This window comes from Cornus florida, unplaced genomic scaffold (genome assembly GCF_030987335.1).
Source record: "Cornus florida cultivar Cherokee Brave unplaced genomic scaffold, ASM3098733v1 CherokeeBrave_3.0.0_Hap2_Chr06, whole genome shotgun sequence".
Taxonomy (NCBI): domain Eukaryota; kingdom Viridiplantae; phylum Streptophyta; class Magnoliopsida; order Cornales; family Cornaceae; genus Cornus; species Cornus florida.
In genome coordinates this window covers 105,537,624-105,561,307 of record NW_026775576.1, presented here as the reverse complement: position 1 = coordinate 105,561,307, position 23,684 = coordinate 105,537,624, and the positions used below count along the sequence as shown (strand labels likewise).

Sequence of the window (23,684 nt, the reverse complement as noted above, 5' to 3'; positions counted from 1 at the left end):
TTTGAGAGTGTGGTTATAGAAACTCTATTACTTTGAAATCAGAAACATAAGAACAAAAATTTGAGTTTGAAAAGAATCATTATGCAAAATAATCCACAAGGTTAAAGGGTTAAATCAGCAGAAGTACTTGCAAGATCCAGGCATGCCTTTACAAATCCAAGGCAAGTGACATTAATATGCTCCCCGCAAGTCTTGCCTAAGGTTGAGAATTCAAGCTGCCAAAGTTTTCGATTCAATTTTGATGCATGATGGTACGAGAAGTTGCATGTACTTCAATAGCATTGCAATTTTTCCACAATAACCTGTTACACAAATTCAGTACAAACAGGTAGAGCAACAGAATCCACTGTATCTATCTATGTATACCACCAACTTGAAGAAAAAATTCCTGTAGGGCTCCCAATCCACAAATTTAATTGCACAGAAAGGTTGAACAAGGCAAACATATTGTAGTTAAAAATTTTGCACCAGGCTAAGTCATCAATTGTGTCTAAAGTTGTTATACATAAATTCCTCTTAGCAGTCGCTGAGTAATGTCTAGCACGATCAAATTGTGGGATGACTTCCAATAAGTCTCAAAAATGGAAGGACCTAACAGATTTCCGCAAAAATATAACAATTACATGAACAAGAATATGTAATAAATTGGGTATATATTGGCATCACTCTTTAGACAGATACCCAAGGAGGAGCTCAGGCATAGTCAGTTTGTACTGTCAAGTCCTGCACCCCCAAATCATGGTACAAACTATGCACATATTGTAGTATCTGGCGGTCCTCTATCCCCTTCTTCACCTGAAAAATTTTATGCACCAACGACAATCACTAAATTACATACAGAACGACCAAAAAATGCCTAACTACAGAGGGTACAAAAGGAAAAGTATACAGGGCTTTATCAAAAAGTGACCTGCCAGAAGTATACATGGCCCTATTTAATAAAAATTAATTAATTAATAATAAAACGGTGTGCGCATTTGTGGAGACAATGTCATGGACAAAAACTGAATCCATATAGAACTTATTAATACTAAGTAATACTACCTGTAGCGAGATTGATCCAACAACATGACCAGGCACTACTTCCCAAAAACGAGCTTGAGAAACTTCCAAAACATCTTCAACAGACGTAACCTAACCAGAAACAAAAAATACTATGAGATGCAAATGAGCCAGAAATAAGATTAAATTATTTGATAAATTATCAATAAAATTCTTCAAGAAGAAAACTGGATTTTAATGCACCAAGAAATATAATTACTTGTCTCCGGCATTTGCTCAAGGCTGAAGATGGAATGCTGGGTGGTGCCATTTGGAGCAGAACACCACCAGCAGTTTTAAAAAGTGGCATCACAAGCATAAAAACTGCAACCGAAACCAATCCCAAACACAATACTTCAGCATTCTTGACCCTGAAACACATTAAGGAAACAGAAATATAAGACAACAAGAAGTGTGTTATTAATAAAAATTTGTTATTCTTGGAGGGGGCAAAAACCGCCGGAGGGGGGGTTGTTTAGTGGGAATGGAAGAAAAGTGTGTTCTTCAATCTGAAATTAAAGGAGGCTTACCCGAGAGTCAGAAGCCAAGATGCCAGGATCAAACCTGCACTGAACAATAAATGCACACCAGTTTAAGATGGTTTTCATAAACTGTGTATGCAAGGAATAAGGAAACAAGATTAAGTAATGACACACGCTTTTTAGGTAGACGTATGCAAAACATGTGTCAGAGAGAGTAACTTTTACCTGCGAATAGAATCTGCAAGAACATGCAGACAAACTGAATGGTAGTTCATATCTTCTGCTTTTCTGTAAACTGCAAAGAAACATGTAAAATCAGAAGAATATCCAGAGCTAACTGATATCAGCTTAAATTGAAGCCTACCAAAGAGATCTTTAGTGATATAAGTAAGCCAAGCTTGATCATATTGTGAAGATGTTCAATAAAATGAGCTCAGCTTGCTAAGTCCACGAGCTCTCCAATACAATACAAGTAACCAGGCTACTGTAACACAAACTGAGAACAGCTAGGATAGAAGCTAGATTAAGATTTCCCAATAAATTACTGAGCCAAATTCAATCTTCATCTTGGAGTCATAACATTTACAAACCAAGCCAGGGCAACCTACTATGCTTGCATCCTCTAATCAGAACTTAAACTAAAGCGAGCATTTCACTGAGATTCTGAGAATTCCCTTGGTCGTAGTACATGCTAAATTCAGTATATACTTTCGGGGAAAAGAAAATAATATACTAAATAAATTATGTAAGCTCTTCAAACAACGAGTCAATGTCTCCTTAATGGATTACCCATGCACAGCGAAGGTGTGTTGAAATTGCGTCACAGCAAACATGGTTCCTTGGTGGATCTCAGTAGTAAACGGCAACAAAGAATCATAGGATTAGATACTTCATTTAAGCCAACTAGCATCTGTCAGCTGTTTTACCATCTTTTATATGTTGCGGACCAATTCTAAATCAAATTACTTCAATATTTAAAAAGTTTTAGTACTGAGTAAGAAACTGAGCACACATCAATGGAAAAAGTGACCATCAGAGACATGTGAGCACTTCCGATCAACTCAAGATAGAAAATGACTGGTGATAACCTGAAAAAACTAAAACAGCAGCAAGAGACTTACCAAGGTTAATGCGAGCATAATTCCTGAAGAACCAAACACCAATTAGATTCACCAACAAATTTGTCACTGCCGAAACGATCAAATAATGCCTAAAAGTAGATCATGATCAGAAAGTATTGACAGATATCAAATCAACATATGACAATAAAAGAAAGAACATATAGCATCACTATCTTGACGAAATATTTATGCGTCAACACTAATATTAGAAATATAAAATTGCTGTAATTAGATGTATGATGATTTTCTTTTTCGGGTCGAGCATGCAAGATTAGGGGTGAAATTTGACCCGATCCAGTGGGTTCAAACCCACACCACCCCTAATGGGACAGCCAGACAGGTATGCAGAGGCATTAAGTGGGAAAGGGGCAGGTTTTGGATAAATAGGTCACGAACAAAATCTGGGCTCGAGGCGGGATTGGGTATGTTACATATTGAAATTATATTTATACCCTTATTTAGATTTAATATTCCTTAAATATTCTTAGATATATATCTCTGCTAGGGTTTCTGTATTTTTGTTACATTTTTCATGCTCTCGGCTGCCCCACTCTCCCATCACCCACAACATGCTGCGCCCAATGGCTCCAATAACAACCCCATCTATAGTGCTCCAACACCAAACTTCCCTTTGTGTCCACCACCTCCTCACCCCTCTCCCTCCCTTACGACTTCAATAGTGCAATCCTTCCCCCTCACTCGAACCCTTAATCAGTCCCTTCTATCCTCTCATGGATTTTAACAGCACCTGACAATGGGTTGGTTGATTTGTATTTGTGCAGAGAGATTAGGATGAGCTGTTTTGGTTCTCCTTTATGTGCAAGGACACTCGCGCTTGTATTTGCATCCTTGAAGGCCCTACAATGTTGCTGACTGCACCGTTAGTCCATCTGTCAACTGCTTTTTCCTTCTCCTAATCTAAATGAGCTACCGAATCAGAATAAAATAATATATACATATATATATATATATATATATATATATATATATATAATTACATGTCGTAGATAAACGGAGACGATTTCAAAAAAGCAATAATGGAGGTTTTCAGTGTAGTCACTTTATCGGTTAAACAGGTAGCGAACGGGTCTCCAACCCCAGTTGTAAACGGGGATGTAATTTACATCCCAAACCTATGAAAAGTTTGGACTGGTTTGATGGAATCTGGCTCTCTAACCCCAGTTGTAAATGGGGATGTAATTTACGTCCCAAACCTATGAAAGGTTTGGAGTGTTATGGGAGAATTTTTTCCTTCTCAGGACAGGGTCAAGGAAGGGACACCCGGTTGCCATTCCTATGCATGATGCTTGTTTCTATTTTTTGATTACTAAATAAATAACTACAAAGTTTTTCTTGGTAATATCATCCACAGACAAGTTACAATAACTGCGAATACAAAAGTCTCATTTTTCCGTCATCCAATTTCCAATAGCACTTCTTTTTTCTTTTCTTTTTTTACTTTATAGGAAACATGGGAAAACAATAAAGTTTTCTCTTCATTCCATTTCTCTTTTTGATTTTCTATTTCTCCTCTCATTCTCCCTTTAACTAATGCACTAAATGGATTCTCAACGATGCCAAATACTAGATATCGTTCAAATAAATCTTGCATCAAAACCAAAAGATTGATATGTTCTACCCTAAGAGCAAACCTCAACATTTGCATGATTACCGTAAAACACAAACATATGATAAAGTCAAAACAAAAATCCCACATAGTAAAAAGAATGATGAATGAGTTTCAATAATTACTATTAACAGGATTAAAGTCAAACAAAGATCATAATAAATAACTTTACATGACTACCAACAGGAAACATAGACTGAAATCAAACAGAGAGTAGCTAATGCACAGTAGAGACAAAAAGAAATGTCAAACTAGCACAATAGAGACTAGAAGGAAAGTTAAATGTGTTTATGTGTGAAACAGAAACAGAGCCATAGAAGATAATCAAATGTAAGATTCATGAGGCATATGAATGACAATATGCTAAAGAGACAACAAAGTATGCTTGATATCCAAAAATAGAGATCATAACATTTATATAATCTGACACAAATACAGACCATATCATTGAAAAAATCTAAATATTCTCTTCATTTAGGAAAAAAGAAAAAATCTAAATATTCTCTATCAAAGTATTGCAATAAAGGCACTAAAACATGAAAAGACGATTTCCAATCAAATCATGCAAGATCAACTTACTTGTGCTCAGATTCATCTTGTATAAACGCATGAAGGGCTTCCACAGCTAAGGAGAATGACATAAACAAAAGAAAAATCTGTCTACACAAGCAACATAATCCAAATATTGCTATGTTAGCCCACGCAATCAGTCAACCCAAAAAATAGAAAAAAGAAAAAGTGATAATTATAACCTAAATAAGATATGTTTATGCATACGCGGAACACATTTATAAAATATTTATTAAAAGAAATAAAGAACAAAGAAAAACCAAAAGGAGTAAAAGAATGTACAGCTGAGGAAACTGTACAAGTAATGGCCCACTTGTATCATTGAGATATTCTATAACTGTACTTGCTAGCTTACATTTTAGCCACATAACCATCACAAAATACTTTTACAAGCATTTCATATATCATTTTAAGTCAATTAATTATAATGTCTTTATCCTTGGCTGAAAGAACAATTTTTGTACGTCTTCAAAATTCTGAAGACATCATTGTGTCAATATATCCTTAACATTTTTGTTATTTTGAAGCCTCAACATAACAGCAAACATCAATATATAAAACTTTATTAGTTCCTAACTGACAGTGAAATATAACAACCCAACATTTGCAGGACCAAATTAAAGAAGTCTAAGAATCAAGAGTAAAGAGAATGAGATGATTCTACACCATCGAACTATTCGATCGATCACCAAAGCAAGGCATTGCTACTATCACCAGGTATATAACAGGATACGGGATCTAACTAGGCAATGCAGTGAAACGACCATAGCTGCTTAGTATTAGGTAAGAAACTCTTCCTAGTACATAAACTTACTATTTTCCCACAAAACGCCCAAAGAAACTACAAAATTATGCAGAAGAAATTTACATTTGTATGTGATACAAAAATAATGTCAAGAAAACTCAGAGAAGATTGCTTTCTACATGTCACAATAGTAGCAATAGAAGCTTATGGAGTAATACGGCAATTTTTTGGGCCAAATAAATATATAAACAAAATGAAACTAATAAAAGGCACGTACAACCAGAGAGAGACTGAAGCAAATGCATGTGTAAGAGACACCAAAAGGTTAGCAAATTACAAATAAGGGATAAGTGCATAAAACACTCCTAACGTATACTCATACAACTTTAACTCCTATTTTTAAAAAGTGTGCTATTATCTCCCTTAGAATTTAAAAAATGTTCGAAAACAACCCTCAAAATAATTTTTGCAGGTGTCTGACATAAAGTAAAACTTTAATGCCCGTTTTGCCCTTTTAGCTTCTGAAAATGCCCAAAGGGTGTGTATTATATATATATATATATATAGATATTTTTTTTTGATAAGTAAATGGGTTTTATGTGCACATCAACTATATTTTAACAATTTAATCCACTTTTGAGGATTCTCTCACTCTATATATATATATATATATATATATTCTCTAAAGCCGAGTATAATTTGCAATTGCAAAAGTGCATTTTAAAAATTGTGCAAAATCAAAATCTTATAGAGTAGTCCACCAGGTCCATCCTTCATCTTATCAAATACACAAAAATTTGCAATTTACAACACACAAATATTGTGCTTGCTGGGTCTATTACACTTTCAATAATTTATGTATATGTATCGGCAGTCTAATGAGTTCAATAATCAATATTAGGATCTTAATGAGTTGGGATCAATGAGAACTTAAACCACCAGTGAGATCATTGGCCTCTATTGGAAAGATTGTTCCCCGTATGTAAATCCAACACTTGCACAATTTAAGAGTTCTTGATTGAAGAAATTTGTAAGGTGAATTAAAAAAAATTGAAAAAAGATTTGTAAGGAATCCATGTCACATACAAGTACCCTTAACGTTTATCAGCACCCTCTTCATTGTGTTTGTATCTTTGAGGTCGACATCCATGGCGTCACCAGTATTAATATCAATGTCATCTCTGGTCTCTCATCCTTTACTTTTTTCTCTCTTTAACACTCACTCTCTTTACGTGTTTGAGCATTTTCAAACCAACCACCACCACCATGGCTCCGCCACCGTCACAGCTCCATTGTTGAAGCTCACTCAGTTGGCAGAGTCTCGAACACCAGTTCTTAAGAATCCCCTTTGAGCACTACCAGAATATGATTTATGCCAACCATACACTGTCGACAAGGAGATGTCAGCTCTAATCTCCAGCGTCAGAGATGCCGCCTATGGCGACTTGTCTCGAGATGACGCCGTTCAGCACCTTAATTCACTCGTCTCCCGATTTCAAGATCTCAAGAGGAAGGTAAATGTTACAGAAGTCCTAAGCCTATCTTTGATCGCTGAGAAAATGAATGAAAAATAGAATTTTTAATCTAATATCCGTTTTCTTGAAAAATGAAGTAAACTCAAAATTCTAATTAAGAGAGCAAAGTAATAGGATTTAGCTATGTCTTCTCAGTACCAAATAAGACAAGAAGGTCCGATTTGAGTGGACTGTGTATATATAATATCATATTTTAAGTTGTGTTCTTTTTAGTCATTTCACAAAATCATGTTTTTTTTTTTAAAATAATGTGTAAAATGTTGAGTAAGGGTAATCTTGGCAAATCATGTCAGGTGGTATTTATTTGCACCAAATCAATACTTTGGGGATGTTTTATGCACGCGAGAGGTGTGATATGCCCTGTAAGCATAGTAGAGGGGTGTTTTCCGCACTTAACCCTTATGGATAATCATTGGCAAAAAAAAGCAAGTTACAGAAATACATAGGGAAGAAGAGAGACAAATCTTAAGGAAAAAAACCTATGTCAAGAAATTTTACTGGAAATTTCATTCACTATAATTCGAATATAATACACACCAACACCCCCACAGGCCACTTCTCCATACAAAGTAAAATTTCAAGCTGTTAAGCATGAAAAAAGCGGATTCAAGTAAAAGAGCAACAATTTTGAGGAAGAAGGCCCAGCACCTTAGGTTGACAGGACCAATATTAGGTAACAAAATTCTAAGACATCTCCCATTTTAGTAACCAAATGCTTGTGATTCTAGTAAACACAAACTAAAAGAAACAACGGAGTATAGAAACAAATGCGACAACTGCATGACAAAAATGAAATATGTTAAGAGAATTTTAAAAATCTTTTTCTGCATGTGATATTAAGATACTGTTCTCTTACATATCTCCCTATTAAAGAAATCACTGTACTTCAGTTTCTTTGGGGTCACGTGAACCATAATAATTTAAATCTCTTATAACCAACATCGTGTATATATCAAGGACCCTAACACAAAAGTCAGTACTTTGTAGAGATATAAGGTATTTGACGCAACGTTTCGAGAATAAAACAAAATGTGACACCAGTGCCAGTGCCAAAAACAACATCAAGAAGATATGCGTCAATGCGCACAACGCCCACCAAAAGAACATGTACATAAACAATAAAATCCAAGTGCTGACATGATTGGAACAATTGCAATAATGACATTGTAGTGGCACAAAAAAAAATTGTTTGATTTTGAAAATGGAAGATAGGATTTGCAATTATGTGAAATTTTGTGTACTTACAGCATTGGTGAAAGCAGATAAAACTTCTAGCCTTTTGTACCTGTTGAGAAAGGAGAACTCTCGTTATCTATTTTTGTTGTAGTGACTCGGGAGGTTGTGTCAATGACATAATTACACGTGCAATTCAAATAGAAGATACTTAAATTCCAATAAACAAATATTTGTGGAGAGGGGGACGGAACATCATCCACCGAATAAGCTTTTTTTTTTTTTTTTTTCATGAAAACAACCATAGCATTCACCTAATACATAGATTAAACCCCTTCCCCTAGGTATTTATGCATCAGTTTCTGAAGAAGCTGCAATGATTTGACTTGATAATAACCCAAAAAGTAGTTTTTTTGACCCAATTAGTTATGAAGACTTCATTGAGGTACTTAAATTGCTTTACAGCCATACTAATAGAAACTTCTTATCTCACCCATATGTGTAGACGGAATCAGGCTTTCTCCGGGAAGCAGCCATTGCAAACAACGAAAATGTCAAGAGACCACAGCCAAATGTCAAATGAAACGCATCAGACACCAGACCTGAATTCCACCCAAAAAAAAATTAATAATAATAATAATAATAAAAACAAAGGGAATGAAGCAAAGTAGCAAACAAACTAAAATGAAGTTTAGTTTGGTGAAAATCATTAACGAAACCATCATTTTGACCCATTACGAATTGAGATTCCCAATTTTCAATTACTGATTCTATGCTGTATTGCTGTCATTAAAATTTCATAACATTGTCAAAGGGAGGGAGTGCATCCGAGTGTAATAGCTAATACTACAAAATAGTTAAACAGATGAGCTTTTAGAAAGTAATATGGTCAACTTAACAGAATTCAATTTAATATCAATTGAACCATTAACCGTTGGATTTTTTAAGCCAAACTACTGAAGGTATGGTATGCAATTTGCAGTGTCAGACAAAACTAAATTTCATCTCTTTTGTTAGAAAGTGAACGATTCATGAAAATATTCATATACACTAATTTTATTATAAAATCAATTCACAAGCAATGACTGATAGTGTTCCATACCGACACGCCCCGTGAGAAGACCTATACATAATTCAGCAGTTGAGTAAGCAACATTGAGCGAGATCAACACAAACAACCTCTTCATTGGCCGGTTTCCTGATCTTATAACTCTGAAAATCGATGTCACAAACAATAAGACCCAAAATTTATCACCAAAACTCTTTCCTTCTCCAGAAAATGACTTCTCTTCTCTCCAAACGCTCTCACTTCCATCGTGTGGACAAACGGTTGCCGGAATATCTATGCTGGACACGGTCCGAGAAAGAAAAGGCTTCACAGAATCACTAGACATGGCTATTGGAGTGTGAGGTTCAGCGAATTGATTGGAAGATATTTGGCGGGAAAATGCAAATCTTCTATCGCTACCTGCGTATCCAAATTCTCCATTCCACGATCGCGGTGATTCAGATTCTAGCTTCTGATAATTAAACGTTGGGCTCTTCAAGTAAGAAAATCTAGAGTCGTTTTGATCGGAAACCCTGGAATTCTCCATTGATCCGCGAATCAAAAAAAAATTCACTCAAAACCCCTAATTCTCAATCTTATTCCAAATCAAACCAATTTGAATAATAAATTTGATCGAATTGCTTCATAACTATTAACAATAGCTCATCAATACCATCATCATCATACGATTATCATTCAGAATAAAGAGTAAAACATGAATTGCAGCACCTGGAAGCGAGAGAGATCTATAAATTGAAGTTATGGTTCTGCGACAAACGATCTTCAAAGTGATCGACCAACGAGTTGTGAGATCCCTGAAACCTTCACCGATATATGCATAAATTAATACATACTATATATATATCAACATATATATAGAGGGAGAGGGTTATTAGACTAGACGATGTAATGAATGCTCTTCGTCGTGAAAAATGGTGTATTTTGGAAAGAGAGAATCAACGGAGACTTCTATTTAGAGAGGGAGAGAGAGACTGCGTCTAGTAAACGAAAAGACTTGCAAATCGTAAATTTGCGTGAATAATTAATTCTAAACAAAAAATAATTATAATTTTAAAAAAAATTAAATTATAATTCTCCAAATCTATATATAATGTTTTAAAATTATATATATATATATATACACGCGCACACACATACATATATAAAAATAATACTATAATTTAAATTTGGATTGATTCGGGTTGTTAGCATTTTAATCTAAGTCTAATTCTAATAAAATTCAAATCAAGTATTTTTTGATTTCAAGTCTAACTCAAACTCGTAAAAAATCAAAGTGAACTAAGATTGAATTAGAATAAACACATGACTTAAATTTTTAGGTGAAAATATTTTATTACGTATTTAGGTCTCTGCAAATGGTTTGGCAGCATAGACGCACAAGTTTTTGTGGCCATATAAAATAAATAAATAAATAAAAAAGTGGAAAAGGCAAATTAAGGTAAGATAATCAGTTTCTACTTTGGTGCTAAAAGATTAGGATCATTAACAATAATAAGTTCAAACGATAATGCTCCAACAATTATATCTCTAACAAATTGTGAAACTGACTAGTTTCCCATTAGTAGATAACATCAAACAATATTGGCACCACCCATATGTGTACTAAACCGAGATAATGTAGATTAAAGTGACCACTTTGAGACACTCAAAGCTCATTAATTTTTTCTCTTGTCGTTTTTAAATGAATGATTTCATGCAATAATCTTATTGCCACTTTATAAATATGTGAATATGTGATGTGGGATAGAACCAACACAGAACTATAAATATGTGAATATGTGAAGTGGGATAACAGAACGCTATTGTCCCAACCAAAAACAACTGTTAAATTGACAATTTGAACTGACTACCTCTTTTTATATATATATATATATATATATTATTTAGCCATTTTAATATTTTTAACACCATATGACAGGGCAATTGTGGGCGCGCCTTGCTTGAAAAAATAATATAAAAAATTGAAATATGTATTATTTTCTCTTGCCCTGTGAATGTAACGACTAAAAGTATTTGTCCTGTTCAGTCCGGATTTTCTCAAGTTTAGGTAACCATTTCTAGGTTAGATTTAGGCCAAAACATCCGCCTTGAACTTAATTTTGATCGAGTTCAAGTTGAGGTTTCAGCAGCGAAATATCCCCTCCCCAAACTCGAATTTTAATAAAACTACATCGTTGATTAAATGTTGTTGTTGTTTTTTTTATTTTTCTTTTTCTTTTTTTCTTTTTTTAAGTAACCTTTCATCTTAATAAGCAAAATCAGTGTCACAACTCAAACAAACAAAACTCTTTCATGCCAGAAGATTTTTCCGATGAAAAAAGGATTTAAAAGGTCTTACGAACTCTTGTTAAGATCTTAAGGCTATTTGATCATGTAAAGCTAATTATTGATAGCATATTAAATGATTATTGGTTAAATAAATGTAATAAATAAATAAAAGAAGAAGAAGAAAAAAGGACACAAGAGCATGAAAATACTTGCAACACATGCATGAACTGTTTTAACACAATTAAAGCAACAAATACAAATACTGAACTGGCTTATCAACAACACGAACATGAACTACCTTTAACCCATCCTTCCCTGAAGGAAATTTGTGGAAGTAGCACCAGAAGAAACTATTATCAGCCAATGTATGTATGTTAAATTAAAAAATAAAAAATAGGTTCGCTCCTCCAGATCTTATTATTAGGCAATGTTTGCTAAAAATACAAATAAATTATCTCCCTGAGACCTAATTACTTACCGTTTAAAAATTAACATGCCATCTAGCTACTTGAGAAAATACAAAACAAAACACTACTATGATACTAATGCATTCTCGAGAAAAATAAATATATAAATAAAAAACAAAACCGAGCACATATGGTTGTCATTACAGTATGCTTCAGTATTGTTCTAGCTGCAACTCAGAATAAATAATACCTGCAGTTGAGCATAACTTTCCTAAAGTACATTTCTAATTGAATTACAAGATGGTTCAGTGTTGTTCTAACTGCAACTCAGAATAAATTATTCCCGCAGTTCGAGCATAACTATCCTAAAGTGCATTTCTAGTTGAATTGAGAAATAACTCGGCCAAAACCTGAAGATTTTATTTTATTTTTATCTCCCAAACGGCCCAAGAGAGTTGAAGAAAGATGAAGGGATCTATGCTTATACCGGGTTGCTTGAGAGAATTGTTGTTAGTTTAGAGCCAACTTATCACATATAGATTGATACGCTGCACTGCAGACCTTGAACTTTTCCTCGGCAACAGCCTGTTCATGTAATATCAGCTTGTTAATTTTGTGATGGTCAATAAGCTGGTCCCAGCATGGAAAAGTGGCTTCCAAAACTGGGAACCCTAAAGAATAAAAATAATAAAATTTTTGGGAGTGGTGCATCACAGTTTAGTGCTTCTAAATCTACAGATTTGCATTAATATTCCCACAAGTCAACATCTACAAGTCCCAAATAATTGTGCAATTCAATTGTGAAGGCTCAAAAATATGAACCACAGATTGATGGTCGCAGAACATTCATACCTTGTAAGAGCCATCATGACGATCAGGATGCCATTTCAGTGCACATGCTCGATATCTGAAAATGGAAGATTACATGGTAGTCACGTATATAGTACTAACATTCTTCAATTCAGTCAAAAAGCACATTTAAAATGAAAAGTTGCAAGGCTCTTTAAGTTTTAAAAGAATGTACAAAACAGGAACTGCACGAGAACTCACGCATGTTTAACATCTTCCAATTTTAAAGGACCAGTAGCACTTAAGCCAAGAGCCAATCGATCTGACGCCAAATCTGACTCCGAACTGTCCGACTCTGTTGAGGAGTCATATTCCTCTTCATTTTGATGTCTCCATTTCCAAGAGGTCCTGTAGTTAGCAGAGTAACCTGAGGAACTCTTCCATTGAGGAATTTCTTCATTCACAAAGGACCAATAGAAGTGTCTGTTTCCACCAAATGCAGACCGAAAAATGGTCTCGGTCTCGTCTTCGAAATCATCTTCACAAAACTGGAAACCTCCTGAGTTAAGAAGCATGTATAACTAAATGAATACCAGAGAGAGAGGTGCTTGCTTATTTTCTTGTGCCTTAATGGGAATCTAATGCACTCAACTTGTAGACCACGAAGAACACGATCAAAATAAAGGAAGCAACTGGAAGTTCTATATATACAGTTCAATAAGGAGAATGGCATCATACATTAACTCAAAGATCTTCACAATCCGAACAATAGGCTAGTTTAGGCTCATTTGCGATGCAGTCAACCCCGGTCCCCGTTGAAGCAGTGATGACTTCTGAGGGATTGGGCTCTTCCAATAAAGCAGGTGAGCTAGGAATTGAGATATTGAGATATTCTGTGAGGTGACTCCCGGGGTAAAAAAAGGAACTGTCCAAGAGGATTCATTCACCCACAAGTTTCAGTCTAAATCATCTAGCTGAAGACTATTGAATGGATGTCCCACTACCTTGTCATATGCACGAGGCTAACTGGGGCCAAGCGATTGCACTGGAATTCAAATAAAAAGATGTGGTATATCTGATAGAGAGATTTTGAAATTTTTTATACTTGACCCATCTAAATCGTTCAAAGAAGCAAGGGTTAGGTGATAGGAAATTTTATAAAACAGAATAATAACTTCAATCGATTCATGAGGCTGTTGTGCAAAGTTATTGTGCAACTTATATTCCAATATATTTAGATCCTACAATATTAAGGGAAAAAGAAAAAGAATACTAAATAAATTATTTCATTTTAATTTGGATTTGAGTTTGCAGTTTGGATTTTTAACTTTCCATTAAAAAAATAATAATTCTTTTTTGCCCATTATCATCACTAATTCTATGAATTGTACAAAATATAAGCACTACAACAACATATTGCAGTGATGTTGATCTTTAATAAGTGTTGATCTTTATAGCTTTTATAAATTAAAAAGTGATGTTTTAGGGGTAAGTGCAAGAAACACCCCTGAAGTATACCTTTCATAGCACTTTTACCCCTTATTTAAAAAGGAGTGCAAAAAACACCCATATTCTTTTCAATTTGTGCAAAAACACCCCTCAATTAATATAATGCCCATTTTACCTTTTTACTCTTCCAAAAATATCCCTACCATACCTTACTCTCCATCATCTTCTTCAACGTGAAGAACAAAAAAAATAAATAAATAAAGCAAACCCATTAACCATCACCTTCACCCCTCGCCACCCAAGCTCACGGCCGATCCTCACCACCGCTTCCTCTCTGGAAAAGGCGGATCCCCGCCGCCGTTCTCATCGCCGGTGGGTAACCCAAGTACTTCATCGGCCTCGGTGCATCTTGGACACCGCTATCCGTTCCCCTTCCTCGTTGCCAGAAGAAATTGTCAGAGATGTTAAAGGAGTCGACATGGTAGTAAGTTTCTTCCCCTGTGATGCATCCACTACGAATTTAAGGAAGAAACAAGAAAGCTTACCGTTTTCATACCCTTAATTTGAGAACTGGGCTTACAAGGACTCATCAACCTTGTGTTTTTACACTACATGATTTGAGTGAAAGTGACCTCCATATCATCTAAAGGATCAAAGATCCAATTAGCTGTTGGGTTACAGTTCATCGATATATATATATATATATATATATATATATATATATATATATATATTATAGTGGTTTATTATAACCAATTCAACTTCTCCATTAAAGCTTATAAACTTTTTTCTATTGTGATGAATCTGATGATCGATTAAATGGGCTATACCAGTCCATTCAAATACTTAAAAATTTAAATTTTTTGAAATCTTTCTAACAATATGTACTGGGCTTGTTTAAAACAACATAGTTGCAGAATTTTTTTTCTAAATATTTGTACTGGGTTTGTTTTGTTCCTACACCCACAATCATACCCATATCAGATTGCAACAGCTCCAATAAACAAGCCATTGCCAGATATTGATTTTTCCATACCCGGCTTCAAACTCTATGGCCACTGGTGAGAAGCTCTGAGCATCACCGGCCCAACCGAAGATGAAGACATGTGCAGAGATACAACGACCGATCCGTTCTGATAAGCTCCGAGCAGCAGCGTCCATTGAAGCCGGCAAGCTCCGAATCGAAGCTATATTGCTTTGTCGTCGCTTGGGAACACGCCAAGGAGCTTCACCGAAAAGAATGGAATTGGGTGGTGGCGGCGACGACAACCACAAGATGATGATGAAGGGGGGCCAAACCCTTTTTAGTCATTTCACAAAATATATGTATTTTTATATATATTATAAAATGTGTTGCTAAGGGTATTTTAGTCCAATTTTTATAAATAGGACCTATTTGCACAAATGACATAGTTTAGGGGTGTTTTTTGCACGGGAGGGGTGCAATATGCACTGGAAGCATACTATAGGGGTGTTTTTTGCACTTAACCCTAAGTTTTAACTAATTCGTTGAGTGTACTCAATTAAGAAAATACCGACACCGCCCATGTACCCTGTGTCTAGTTCCACAAGATAATTCTTATAGTTCTCATAGTGCATCAGGTACTTTTTCTTATTTTTATAGGTAACATCAGCCATTAATCTACACTAATGTTATGTTTGGCGGCACCGAATTGGTGCCTTGGATTCAGGATTGGAGGAAGTTTAGTTCAAACTTTATATTAAATTTTCTCCAATCCCAAATCCAAGGCGCCGATTCGGTGCTACCAAACATAGCGTGACCCTTATTTCTTTACAGTGCATGTAGAAAATCGAAGTGCACTTACTCCTATGCCGAGACTGCCAGCTTTGATTGCCGGTCCAACCCCCTCTGGATCCATTAGCCCGATGTTCCTGTCTAAACCATGAGCTACCTCGACTTGAAGATGGGTCATAATCATAAGAATCATGCTGCCAGCTCTGAAACCTCAGAAAAAAAATATTGCCAAAAAAGTTAGAACATTTTCTGAGACAAAGGCATGCCGACACATACACATACCAAAATAGAAAAGAAGAATTTATGAATGAATAAATTTCTAAAAGTGAGGACATGTGGGGAAAATGAGAGACAAATGACTCAAGTGGGGACATATAGAAAAAACACATGCTAGCCTTATCAAGCACTAATACAAAAGAGGGTTGACTGGCACCAAAATAATTAGGGTAAATTACTCGGACCTCCCCTGAGGTTTGCCTTAATTGTCTTCAGATTAAACTAGTGAAAAACAATTGGTCAACCTTCCCTGAAGTTTGGTTGACTTTACTTCGACCACCCCTGCCATACGTTGACCATTAACCAAGTTTAAAGTTAGATAGATAATAAAATGAAATACCAAAAATGCCCTATGTGATGCAAAATGATGAAATTGACCTTATTAATCATATGAAATGACCACTTAAACTATTTTCTTTTGGACAAAAATACCCTTGCTTTTTTATCACTTTGATTACAAATAAGGACAAACTCAGTGCACTTGGAAGGGTTAGATGTATGCAGCCTTACCTCCGCATGCGGAGAGGCTATTTCCTTGTTTCAAACACGAGACCTTCAAGTCATAATGAAGCAACCTTAGTGTTGCGCCAAGGATCGCCCTCACTTTAATTACAAATAAATAGTAATTAATATTTTTAATTCGAAATACTAACTACATTAATTTATAAAATAAAATCTAATATGTTAAAACCATAATTTGAAATTAAACATGAATATAATTTCGTATATATACAAATTATTAATAAGTTAGTATATAATGAAATTAACCACAAATTTTATATAATTATCACAGATTTATAACTAATTAAATATATTTTCATACATATTACCTAGGAAGCACGAATACGCCAAAACACGCCCCGACACGTGTCAGACACACCAAAAAACGTGTCTGGAATTTTTTATTTTTTTAAAATTTTCGGACACGGCTCAGACACTCCTCAAACACGGCACGGACACTCCGTTTGTCTGGAATTTTTTATTTTTTCTTTGAATGCTGATATGTTCTGTATTTTGTTTTGTATTACCCTTTTGGTATTGTAAATGGGAAAAATCCTAGGTTAAATGATGGATTGGAATAGACGATAGTACACTGACTTGTTTTTGTATCTTTTTTGGAGACTAGCCTTTAGATTTTTGTGAATGTTAAGTGCTAACAGGAAAGTCCTGAATGTTAAACAGTCATAAATGTTAATAGTCCTTTCTGTCTATGCTTTTGTATTTGGAGTAAAGTTGCAATAATGATTAAATGATACTAGTTATTATTCTAATGTCTTATTTTTTATTTGGTTTTATAACTCTGCAACATTGTTCTTTTATAATTTATTAGTTATGAGTTATGATTTGTGTTTTTTTTTTTCATTGTGAGGTTGATGAAAAATAAGAACACTTAGTAATTTTTAAAGTACTACATCATATATATATATATACTATTCGCCGTGTCCCCGCCGTGTCCGTGTCCTAATTTTTTTGGATTTGCTGTGTCCGTGCTTCTTAGCATATTACATATATAAACACATATACAGATTACACTGATTTCCGCACCCCGCACCACCCCCCCCCCCCCCCCCCCGCCCCCCCCCCCCGCGACACCTTTCTCTCCACCACCCTCACCCGATCAAACATTAGATGTCAGGTGAAGACCCTTTGGTGATCTAGTCCAAGGCTTTTTTATATGTTGGCGTGCTAATTTGATTCTGAACTCAAAATTAGCTGCACTGTTTTCAGACCAGTGTGAAATATTGACTAGTATTGAAATGAATGATTGCTACGTGTTTATATGCCACATATGAATTGCTCTAATCTTTTACTTGAACTTGTTTTAGATTGGACAATGTCCAGCTACATGCTTGTATAACTGTGTTGTCGGGCTTATGAGGAACGGACGGGCTTATGAGGAATCTTAGAACAAGGAAGGGAAATAGTGCGAAGAGCTGAATATTTGATCGGGTGAGGGTGGTGATTTTCTTAGGGTTTTGAGAGAAGAGATTGGATCAATGGAAAAGTTTAGGCGGAATTGAAGCTTGATTGTAATCATGTTTCTGAAATTTCATTCAAATTGGTTTTAGGGTTTCGATCGGAGACGAAGAGGGCTGTCGTTGAAGGTTTTGCTGCCTCAATCTCTCTCTACTGCTGTGTTGATTGATGGTTGAAAACTCCAAACGGCCGTGGTGGATTTCAACGAAACTTTTAATTTTGTTTTGCTACCGGTATGTGTGTGTGTGTGTGTGTGTGTGTGTAATACACACCACATAAAGAAAGAAAAAGAGACAGGTGGTGGATAGAGAGATAGAGGGAGGGTGGGGACCACAGGGGTGGCGGAGGGAGGGGGCAGTGGAGAGAGGGTGGGGGAGTGGCGGCGGCGTGGGGGGGAGTGGCTGAGTGCATAGAGGGAGAGAGAGCGGGCAATCAAATTAAGGGCAAATTGTCATCTTATATTTTTGGTTGGTTATGTTTGCATGATGCACCCAATTGTTGTGTTAAAGATTGGGGAAAAATTGGTAATTTCATTGTTGTTGTTAACCAACTTAACAGGTCTTAAAAATGATGGGTGGCAGAGTTATTATTTTGAAAGTTTAATCTGAGGGTAATAAAGGCAAATTTCAGGGGAGGTTGGGGTAATTTACCAAAATAATTAACATCGAACTTTGCCATATATGTGTTTGTGTGTGTGTGAGCAAGTGTTTCTTAAATTTGACCTCCATGTATGGCTGCCATGTAAAAAAGACATGTGGTGCATTACAGTCTTACAGGGCAGAGTGCCCAAGTGCAAAATTTTCCCACTTATATATGATGCAGGACAAATGCAAAACACAATTACTTGCTCTAATACTAAACTGATGCTGGGAAGCTCTAGAAATCGCGGAATGACTCCACGCAACTCAATATTTCATTACAAGGGTGCTACCAGGCTTCGTGTAGAATTCCCAATTTTCCCGTCTTATTAATCACTTTGCATATTTGTTACACGCACCTTTCAAAAATTCGGGAAGTACCCATGTTGGACACACGACACTAATATATGGATGATACATGATTGAACATGCATCTAACAAGCATATCTAACAATTGTAGGATCTAAGAGAGATAGAAATCATTCGTAACCACCCCTAATACATACACGCAACAGTATCTACTTCACTGGCCATTCTTCTTACGATGGTATTGACACTCTCCATAAGTCTTAACCAGTTTCCCCATCCATTCACTTAAAATCCTAGACACCAATAGTATATAACATTCTTTCTGTCCTTTAAAATAGAAGGGAAAAAAAGTTAAAAAACAAGAGTTGCAACATCATTTCACACCTTAACCACCAAACCCCCCCAACCCAACAAAAAAAAAAAAAACAAACAATCAAGAAACTCAGAAAGTAAACCACTTGGAAGTAAACAAAATGAACAACGAAATTTGTGATAGAACTTTACTGGCTAGGAAGTGATAATAAGTTATGGGCATCATAAATAACCTGAAATAAGTGTTCCGCAAAGGCACCGACATTTCGAAACAATGTTTCTTTTGAGTGCATCTTTCTTGACTTCTTGGCATAATAGTTGTATCTCTACAAATAAGCAATTCAGCACAGCATAAATAACTCACTTAACAAAGAAAAACAAATGACCGTAAAGTGCTAGAGTTGAAATATGAATAGTTGACAAAGTGGATTTCATCCTGCATTAAGGGAACAAACACAAGAAAATATTATAAAACGGCAATTTCAAGAATCCACGAGTACATAAACAACCGCTTTGCCACTGAGTTGGCCACCTATTTGGCATAACAAAAGTTATGGTGAAAGAATGGAAAGCAATGATTTAGACAATCGCTTCACGGATGGCTTGGCAGTCTTGGCTGCATATATTAACAGCCTAATGGCTCATTTATTAGTTGTAAAATACAACAAAATAATAATAATAATCTATTAGGAAACCTACAGACAAAATGACTTTCCGTTACATTACAAAGTATAGTTCTATTCAGTATTATGCAACTTTAATTTTAGGAACCATCTTCCATACCAAATTTTCATCTGATAGACATCTATGCACAAATTTGTCTTGAAAAGAGTAAGAATCCAATCTCAGGCATACTCACCAAATGGATCCAACAACAATGGAGAAGGAAAGAAAGTACACACCATTCAACTAGAAAAAATACATGAAAGATTGTGATTAAAAGAAAATTTAAAACTGAGTAAACCTTTAAGATCTACACAAAACAAAATAATAATTATAGCCCATCATAACTTCAAAATAAAAAGTATGCATTATGCGCACTTGTTTATGTTGGGCTTTAAAAAAAAAAAAAAACCGCCATCATGCGGTCTGCAAATTGATCCATCAATGAAATTCACTGTTCCCAAATTTTCAGGAATGTTGTTTCCATCAGGTTTAATCCTTCCAAATGCAGCTATATTCCTTCACACATTCTTTAAATCTGTCACATTTTTAAGACATGAGATCTAAGAACCGATCATTTAACAAAAAAGTGAAGCATCTAAACGATGCTCAAATTGATCTAGAAATCATATATGTTGTCACCACTAAACTCCTATCTAAACATTTCTAAATTAGGCATGTCATCTGAGGCAGATAATTTCCATGACTAAACTCTAAAAATGTTATCCCCACATTATAGTTTACAATTAAAAACTAATTTCTAATTCTACTTCTATTTCTCCACAGCTTGGAACAAGCAAAGTGATAGTCAAAAGGGTAAAACAATATTTCTACACCCACCTTCATATAACAGTTTTTAACATTTCCACACTGACCTTCATACATAGTATATGTCTTAGATTTAGACCCAATCAAGAAAGCAACACAAAGCACAGTGAACACATTTCCAAATTGTTTTATTCATCGCGTTTCAGCATTGATCCACAAATGCAGAAGCATTTAAAAGTTAACTGAGGCATAACCCAAAAAATCTTGAAGGTAGTGAGGATGATAGCCCAGAGTTCCACCATTTCAACTTCATGCTATTACAAAATCAGAAAGAACCCTAGAAAGTTAAAGGTAATGCTCCATTTGTAGAAAGATGATGGCAGAATTTGATGGAAACGCACTTTCCTAAAAAAGAAAGTGACAAAAACACCTACTAGTGGGCAAAGGTGTTAATATAATGTCCCCCTGCATTATATATGTCACAAGCCCTTATCTTGCATTATCTAAACCCCAAACAATGATAATTCGCAAACTATACAAACTAATGAGGGTGTAGGACAACCTGTGTATATATCAACTGACAACTCTTATGCCGATACTCCTTGCATAAGGTTTTAATACTTTATAGCTGTCATAGCAGATGCTTTACATATTAGAATCATTCGCTTCAGGCATTCACTACTTGATGACTCAAATCCATTCCACTATTATGCTCTATTTAGGGGCATATCTTATGCCTAATATAATCATATAGTATCTTGTCTTTTTATCCATCTCAGTCGATACTCAACTTCAACTTGAACCAAGGTACAGTGAACCCAGCAGAGTAATTATTCTTTGTCATACGTGAACACATCAATAATTCAAACAAGTAATTCAATAATCTACCTCACAAAATCTAATCATTCAAAAAAAAAAACAATACTTTGCAATAAACGAAATATAGACTGATCGTGATATTTTACCTTGGATGAATTTTTATAAGCACCTCCACCCTGCAGGAAAAGGAAAATAAATAAAATAAAAAATAAAAGAACTTGGTTCAATTCCATACCACTTTGACTAGGATAACAGAAATGCAAGACTTTCTACCACTAAATAGCTTAAACATGTTCTACAATTATGTATAGTTCTTATCACATTTCATGAGTTTCATTTCACTCTGACAACATTTCCATAACTTTTATATAATTAATTGAAAACGAACAATCATGGTTCTGCTTTGTTTTGGGAAAATCTCAAATCTTCACTAAAGAAATGTTAAATTGCGTATCTGGATTTTGTGTGTGTGTGTGTGTGTGGAGAGAGAGAGAGAGGAAGACACTGACAGAATCCCAATGGGTGCGTCTTTTCCGATCCATGACAGGGGTGGAATGAAAGAGAGCAATCCTCATACGAAAAGGGTCTACTTGAGAGTTTATTGAGGCTGACTTCATGGCCCTATTCATTCCTGCAACAACGAAGAGAGAGAGCAAGGGGAGGGAGGCTCGCGACCGAAGCTAAGACCGAAAATGAAGGAAAAGGGCAGGGAAATGTGTTTTTCTTTCTTTTCTTTTCTTTTCCTTTTTTTTTTTCTTTTTTTTTTTTTTGTTTTTGTTTTTGTATTATTATTACTATTTTTAAAAATTATTTTGAAAATTCATGAAAGCTATTTTATAACGGAAATAAATTCCTTTGCGAAAATTGAAAATATTCCAACGGTTAATAGAAAATATTTGATTGATTTCAATCTTTGTATAGTTATAAATAAAATAGTATTAGAAAGTGAAGTGATTGAAAAAAAAAAAGTTTAATTTTTTTAAATTGCAAAAGAGTTATAAATAGTAATAGAAAGTGAATAATTTGATTAATTCGAATCTCTGTATTTATACATAAAATAGTAATTGAAAGTGGAGTGATTGAAAGAATATTTTAATTTAAAAAAAAATGAAAAAGATTTGTAGAATGATAAAAGAATAAAATTTGTAAAAGAGAGACTGTATTTTGTGTGTGTGTGTGTGTTTTTTTTTTTGTTTTTTTTAAGCGACACTAATCATTGTTTTCGTGCTTTTGAAACCCTTAAAAAAGTTGACAATTTTACATTGGGTAATTTTTATGAGTATCATTTTCTAATTTTAGGAAATTGAAAAAATAGAAAATACAGTAGTACAAAAATTGTTTAGTTAACACTTAAATATATGTATGTGTGTGCGTTTTGGTAGGTACAAAATGAAATATAGGAATATAAAATGATCAGTGAAAAGGATAAAATGAAAATTGTTTTTTCTTTTGGTAACTATTCTTATGCGAAGTTTTTAAAGATATGGATGATTTTATTGCCCCAAGCCCTTCTTCCCCTAGCTTGATAATAGGCTATATTCTGCTCTTCACAATTGTAATTCTCCATCACCTTCACTAAATCTTACAATAATATGTTTTTTCCCCTGTTTGCCCTCAGCTTTGATACCAAACAAGCCACATAAATTTAAAACATAACCATTTCTTATGGATTGCCAAAGCAGAGTGTCACAAGTCTGGGCTTTCAATTATTCACCATAGTTCTTCGCAATAATGGATGCTCATTAAGAGGTTTTCTAAGATCCTTGTACATTTGTCTTGCAACAAAACTTCTGATCATATTATTGCATAGAATGTTCCATTTAGTCCATACAATAATCAAATATAAACGTCCCATGAGAATGATCAGCTCAAAATCAGATGATCATCCCC

At 34.9% G+C, this 23,684-nt stretch overlaps 2 protein-coding genes across 3 annotated transcripts; both read right to left on the bottom strand.

Moving 5' to 3' along the window:
* Positions 1 to 389: 389 nt before the first annotated feature.
* LOC132313659 (metal tolerance protein C2) lies at positions 390 to 10,364 on the bottom strand. Of its 2 annotated transcripts, none has more exons than XM_059812537.1 (10): positions 9,397 to 10,364; positions 8,788 to 8,896; positions 8,367 to 8,406; positions 4,851 to 4,927; positions 2,645 to 2,667; positions 1,749 to 1,818; positions 1,572 to 1,610; positions 1,262 to 1,412; positions 1,045 to 1,134; positions 390 to 795 (listed from the first exon to the last, which is right to left on the bottom strand). In XM_059812537.1, exons 1-10 carry the CDS (start codon positions 9,887 to 9,889, stop codon positions 694 to 696), a joined length of 1,194 nt encoding a protein of 397 aa, XP_059668520.1. In that variant the 5' UTR covers positions 9,890 to 10,364; the 3' UTR covers positions 390 to 693. The 2 variants fall into 2 exon arrangements, with proteins under 2 accessions (XP_059668520.1, XP_059668519.1); XM_059812536.1 differs by having other exon boundaries at positions 2,645 to 2,733; positions 9,397 to 10,363.
* Positions 10,365 to 12,181: 1,817 nt separating this feature from the next.
* On the bottom strand, positions 12,182 to 22,502 carry LOC132313658 (uncharacterized). Its single transcript, XM_059812535.1, has 7 exons — positions 22,304 to 22,502; positions 21,941 to 21,970; positions 19,778 to 19,870; positions 16,103 to 16,235; positions 13,089 to 13,386; positions 12,891 to 12,945; positions 12,182 to 12,623 (listed from the first exon to the last, which is right to left on the bottom strand). The coding sequence occupies exons 1-7, from the start codon at positions 22,421 to 22,423 to the stop codon at positions 12,549 to 12,551; spliced, it is 804 nt and encodes a 267-aa protein (XP_059668518.1). The 5' UTR covers positions 22,424 to 22,502; the 3' UTR covers positions 12,182 to 12,548.
* Between the last annotated feature and the right edge of the window lie 1,182 nt (positions 22,503 to 23,684).

What these genes read in the sequence shown, in the direction of transcription:
- LOC132313658 (XM_059812535.1), bottom strand. Translation starts at nt 22,423, where the DNA reads ATGAATAGGGCCATGAAGTCAGCCTCAATAAACTCTCAAGTAGACCCT. An exon ending in CTTATAAAAATTCATCCAAG is followed by an intron (nt 19,871 to 21,940) that starts GTAAAATATCAC and finishes GCTTATTTGTAG; the next exon opens with AGATACAACTATTATGCCAA. An exon ending in CTGGCAGTCTCGGCATAGGA is followed by an intron (nt 13,387 to 16,102) that starts GTAAGTGCACTT and finishes TTCTTAACTCAG; the next exon opens with GAGGTTTCCAGTTTTGTGAA.
- LOC132313659 (XM_059812536.1), bottom strand. Translation starts at nt 9,889, where the DNA reads ATGGAGAATTCCAGGGTTTCCGATCAAAACGACTCTAGATTTTCTTAC. An exon ending in TCTTCTCACGGGGCGTGTCG is followed by an intron (nt 8,897 to 9,396) that starts GTATGGAACACT and finishes GGTGGAATTCAG; the next exon opens with GTCTGGTGTCTGATGCGTTT. An exon ending in TATCTGCTTTCACCAATGCT is followed by an intron (nt 4,928 to 8,366) that starts GTAAGTACACAA and finishes TTGTGTAGACAG; the next exon opens with ATTTTTCTTTTGTTTATGTC.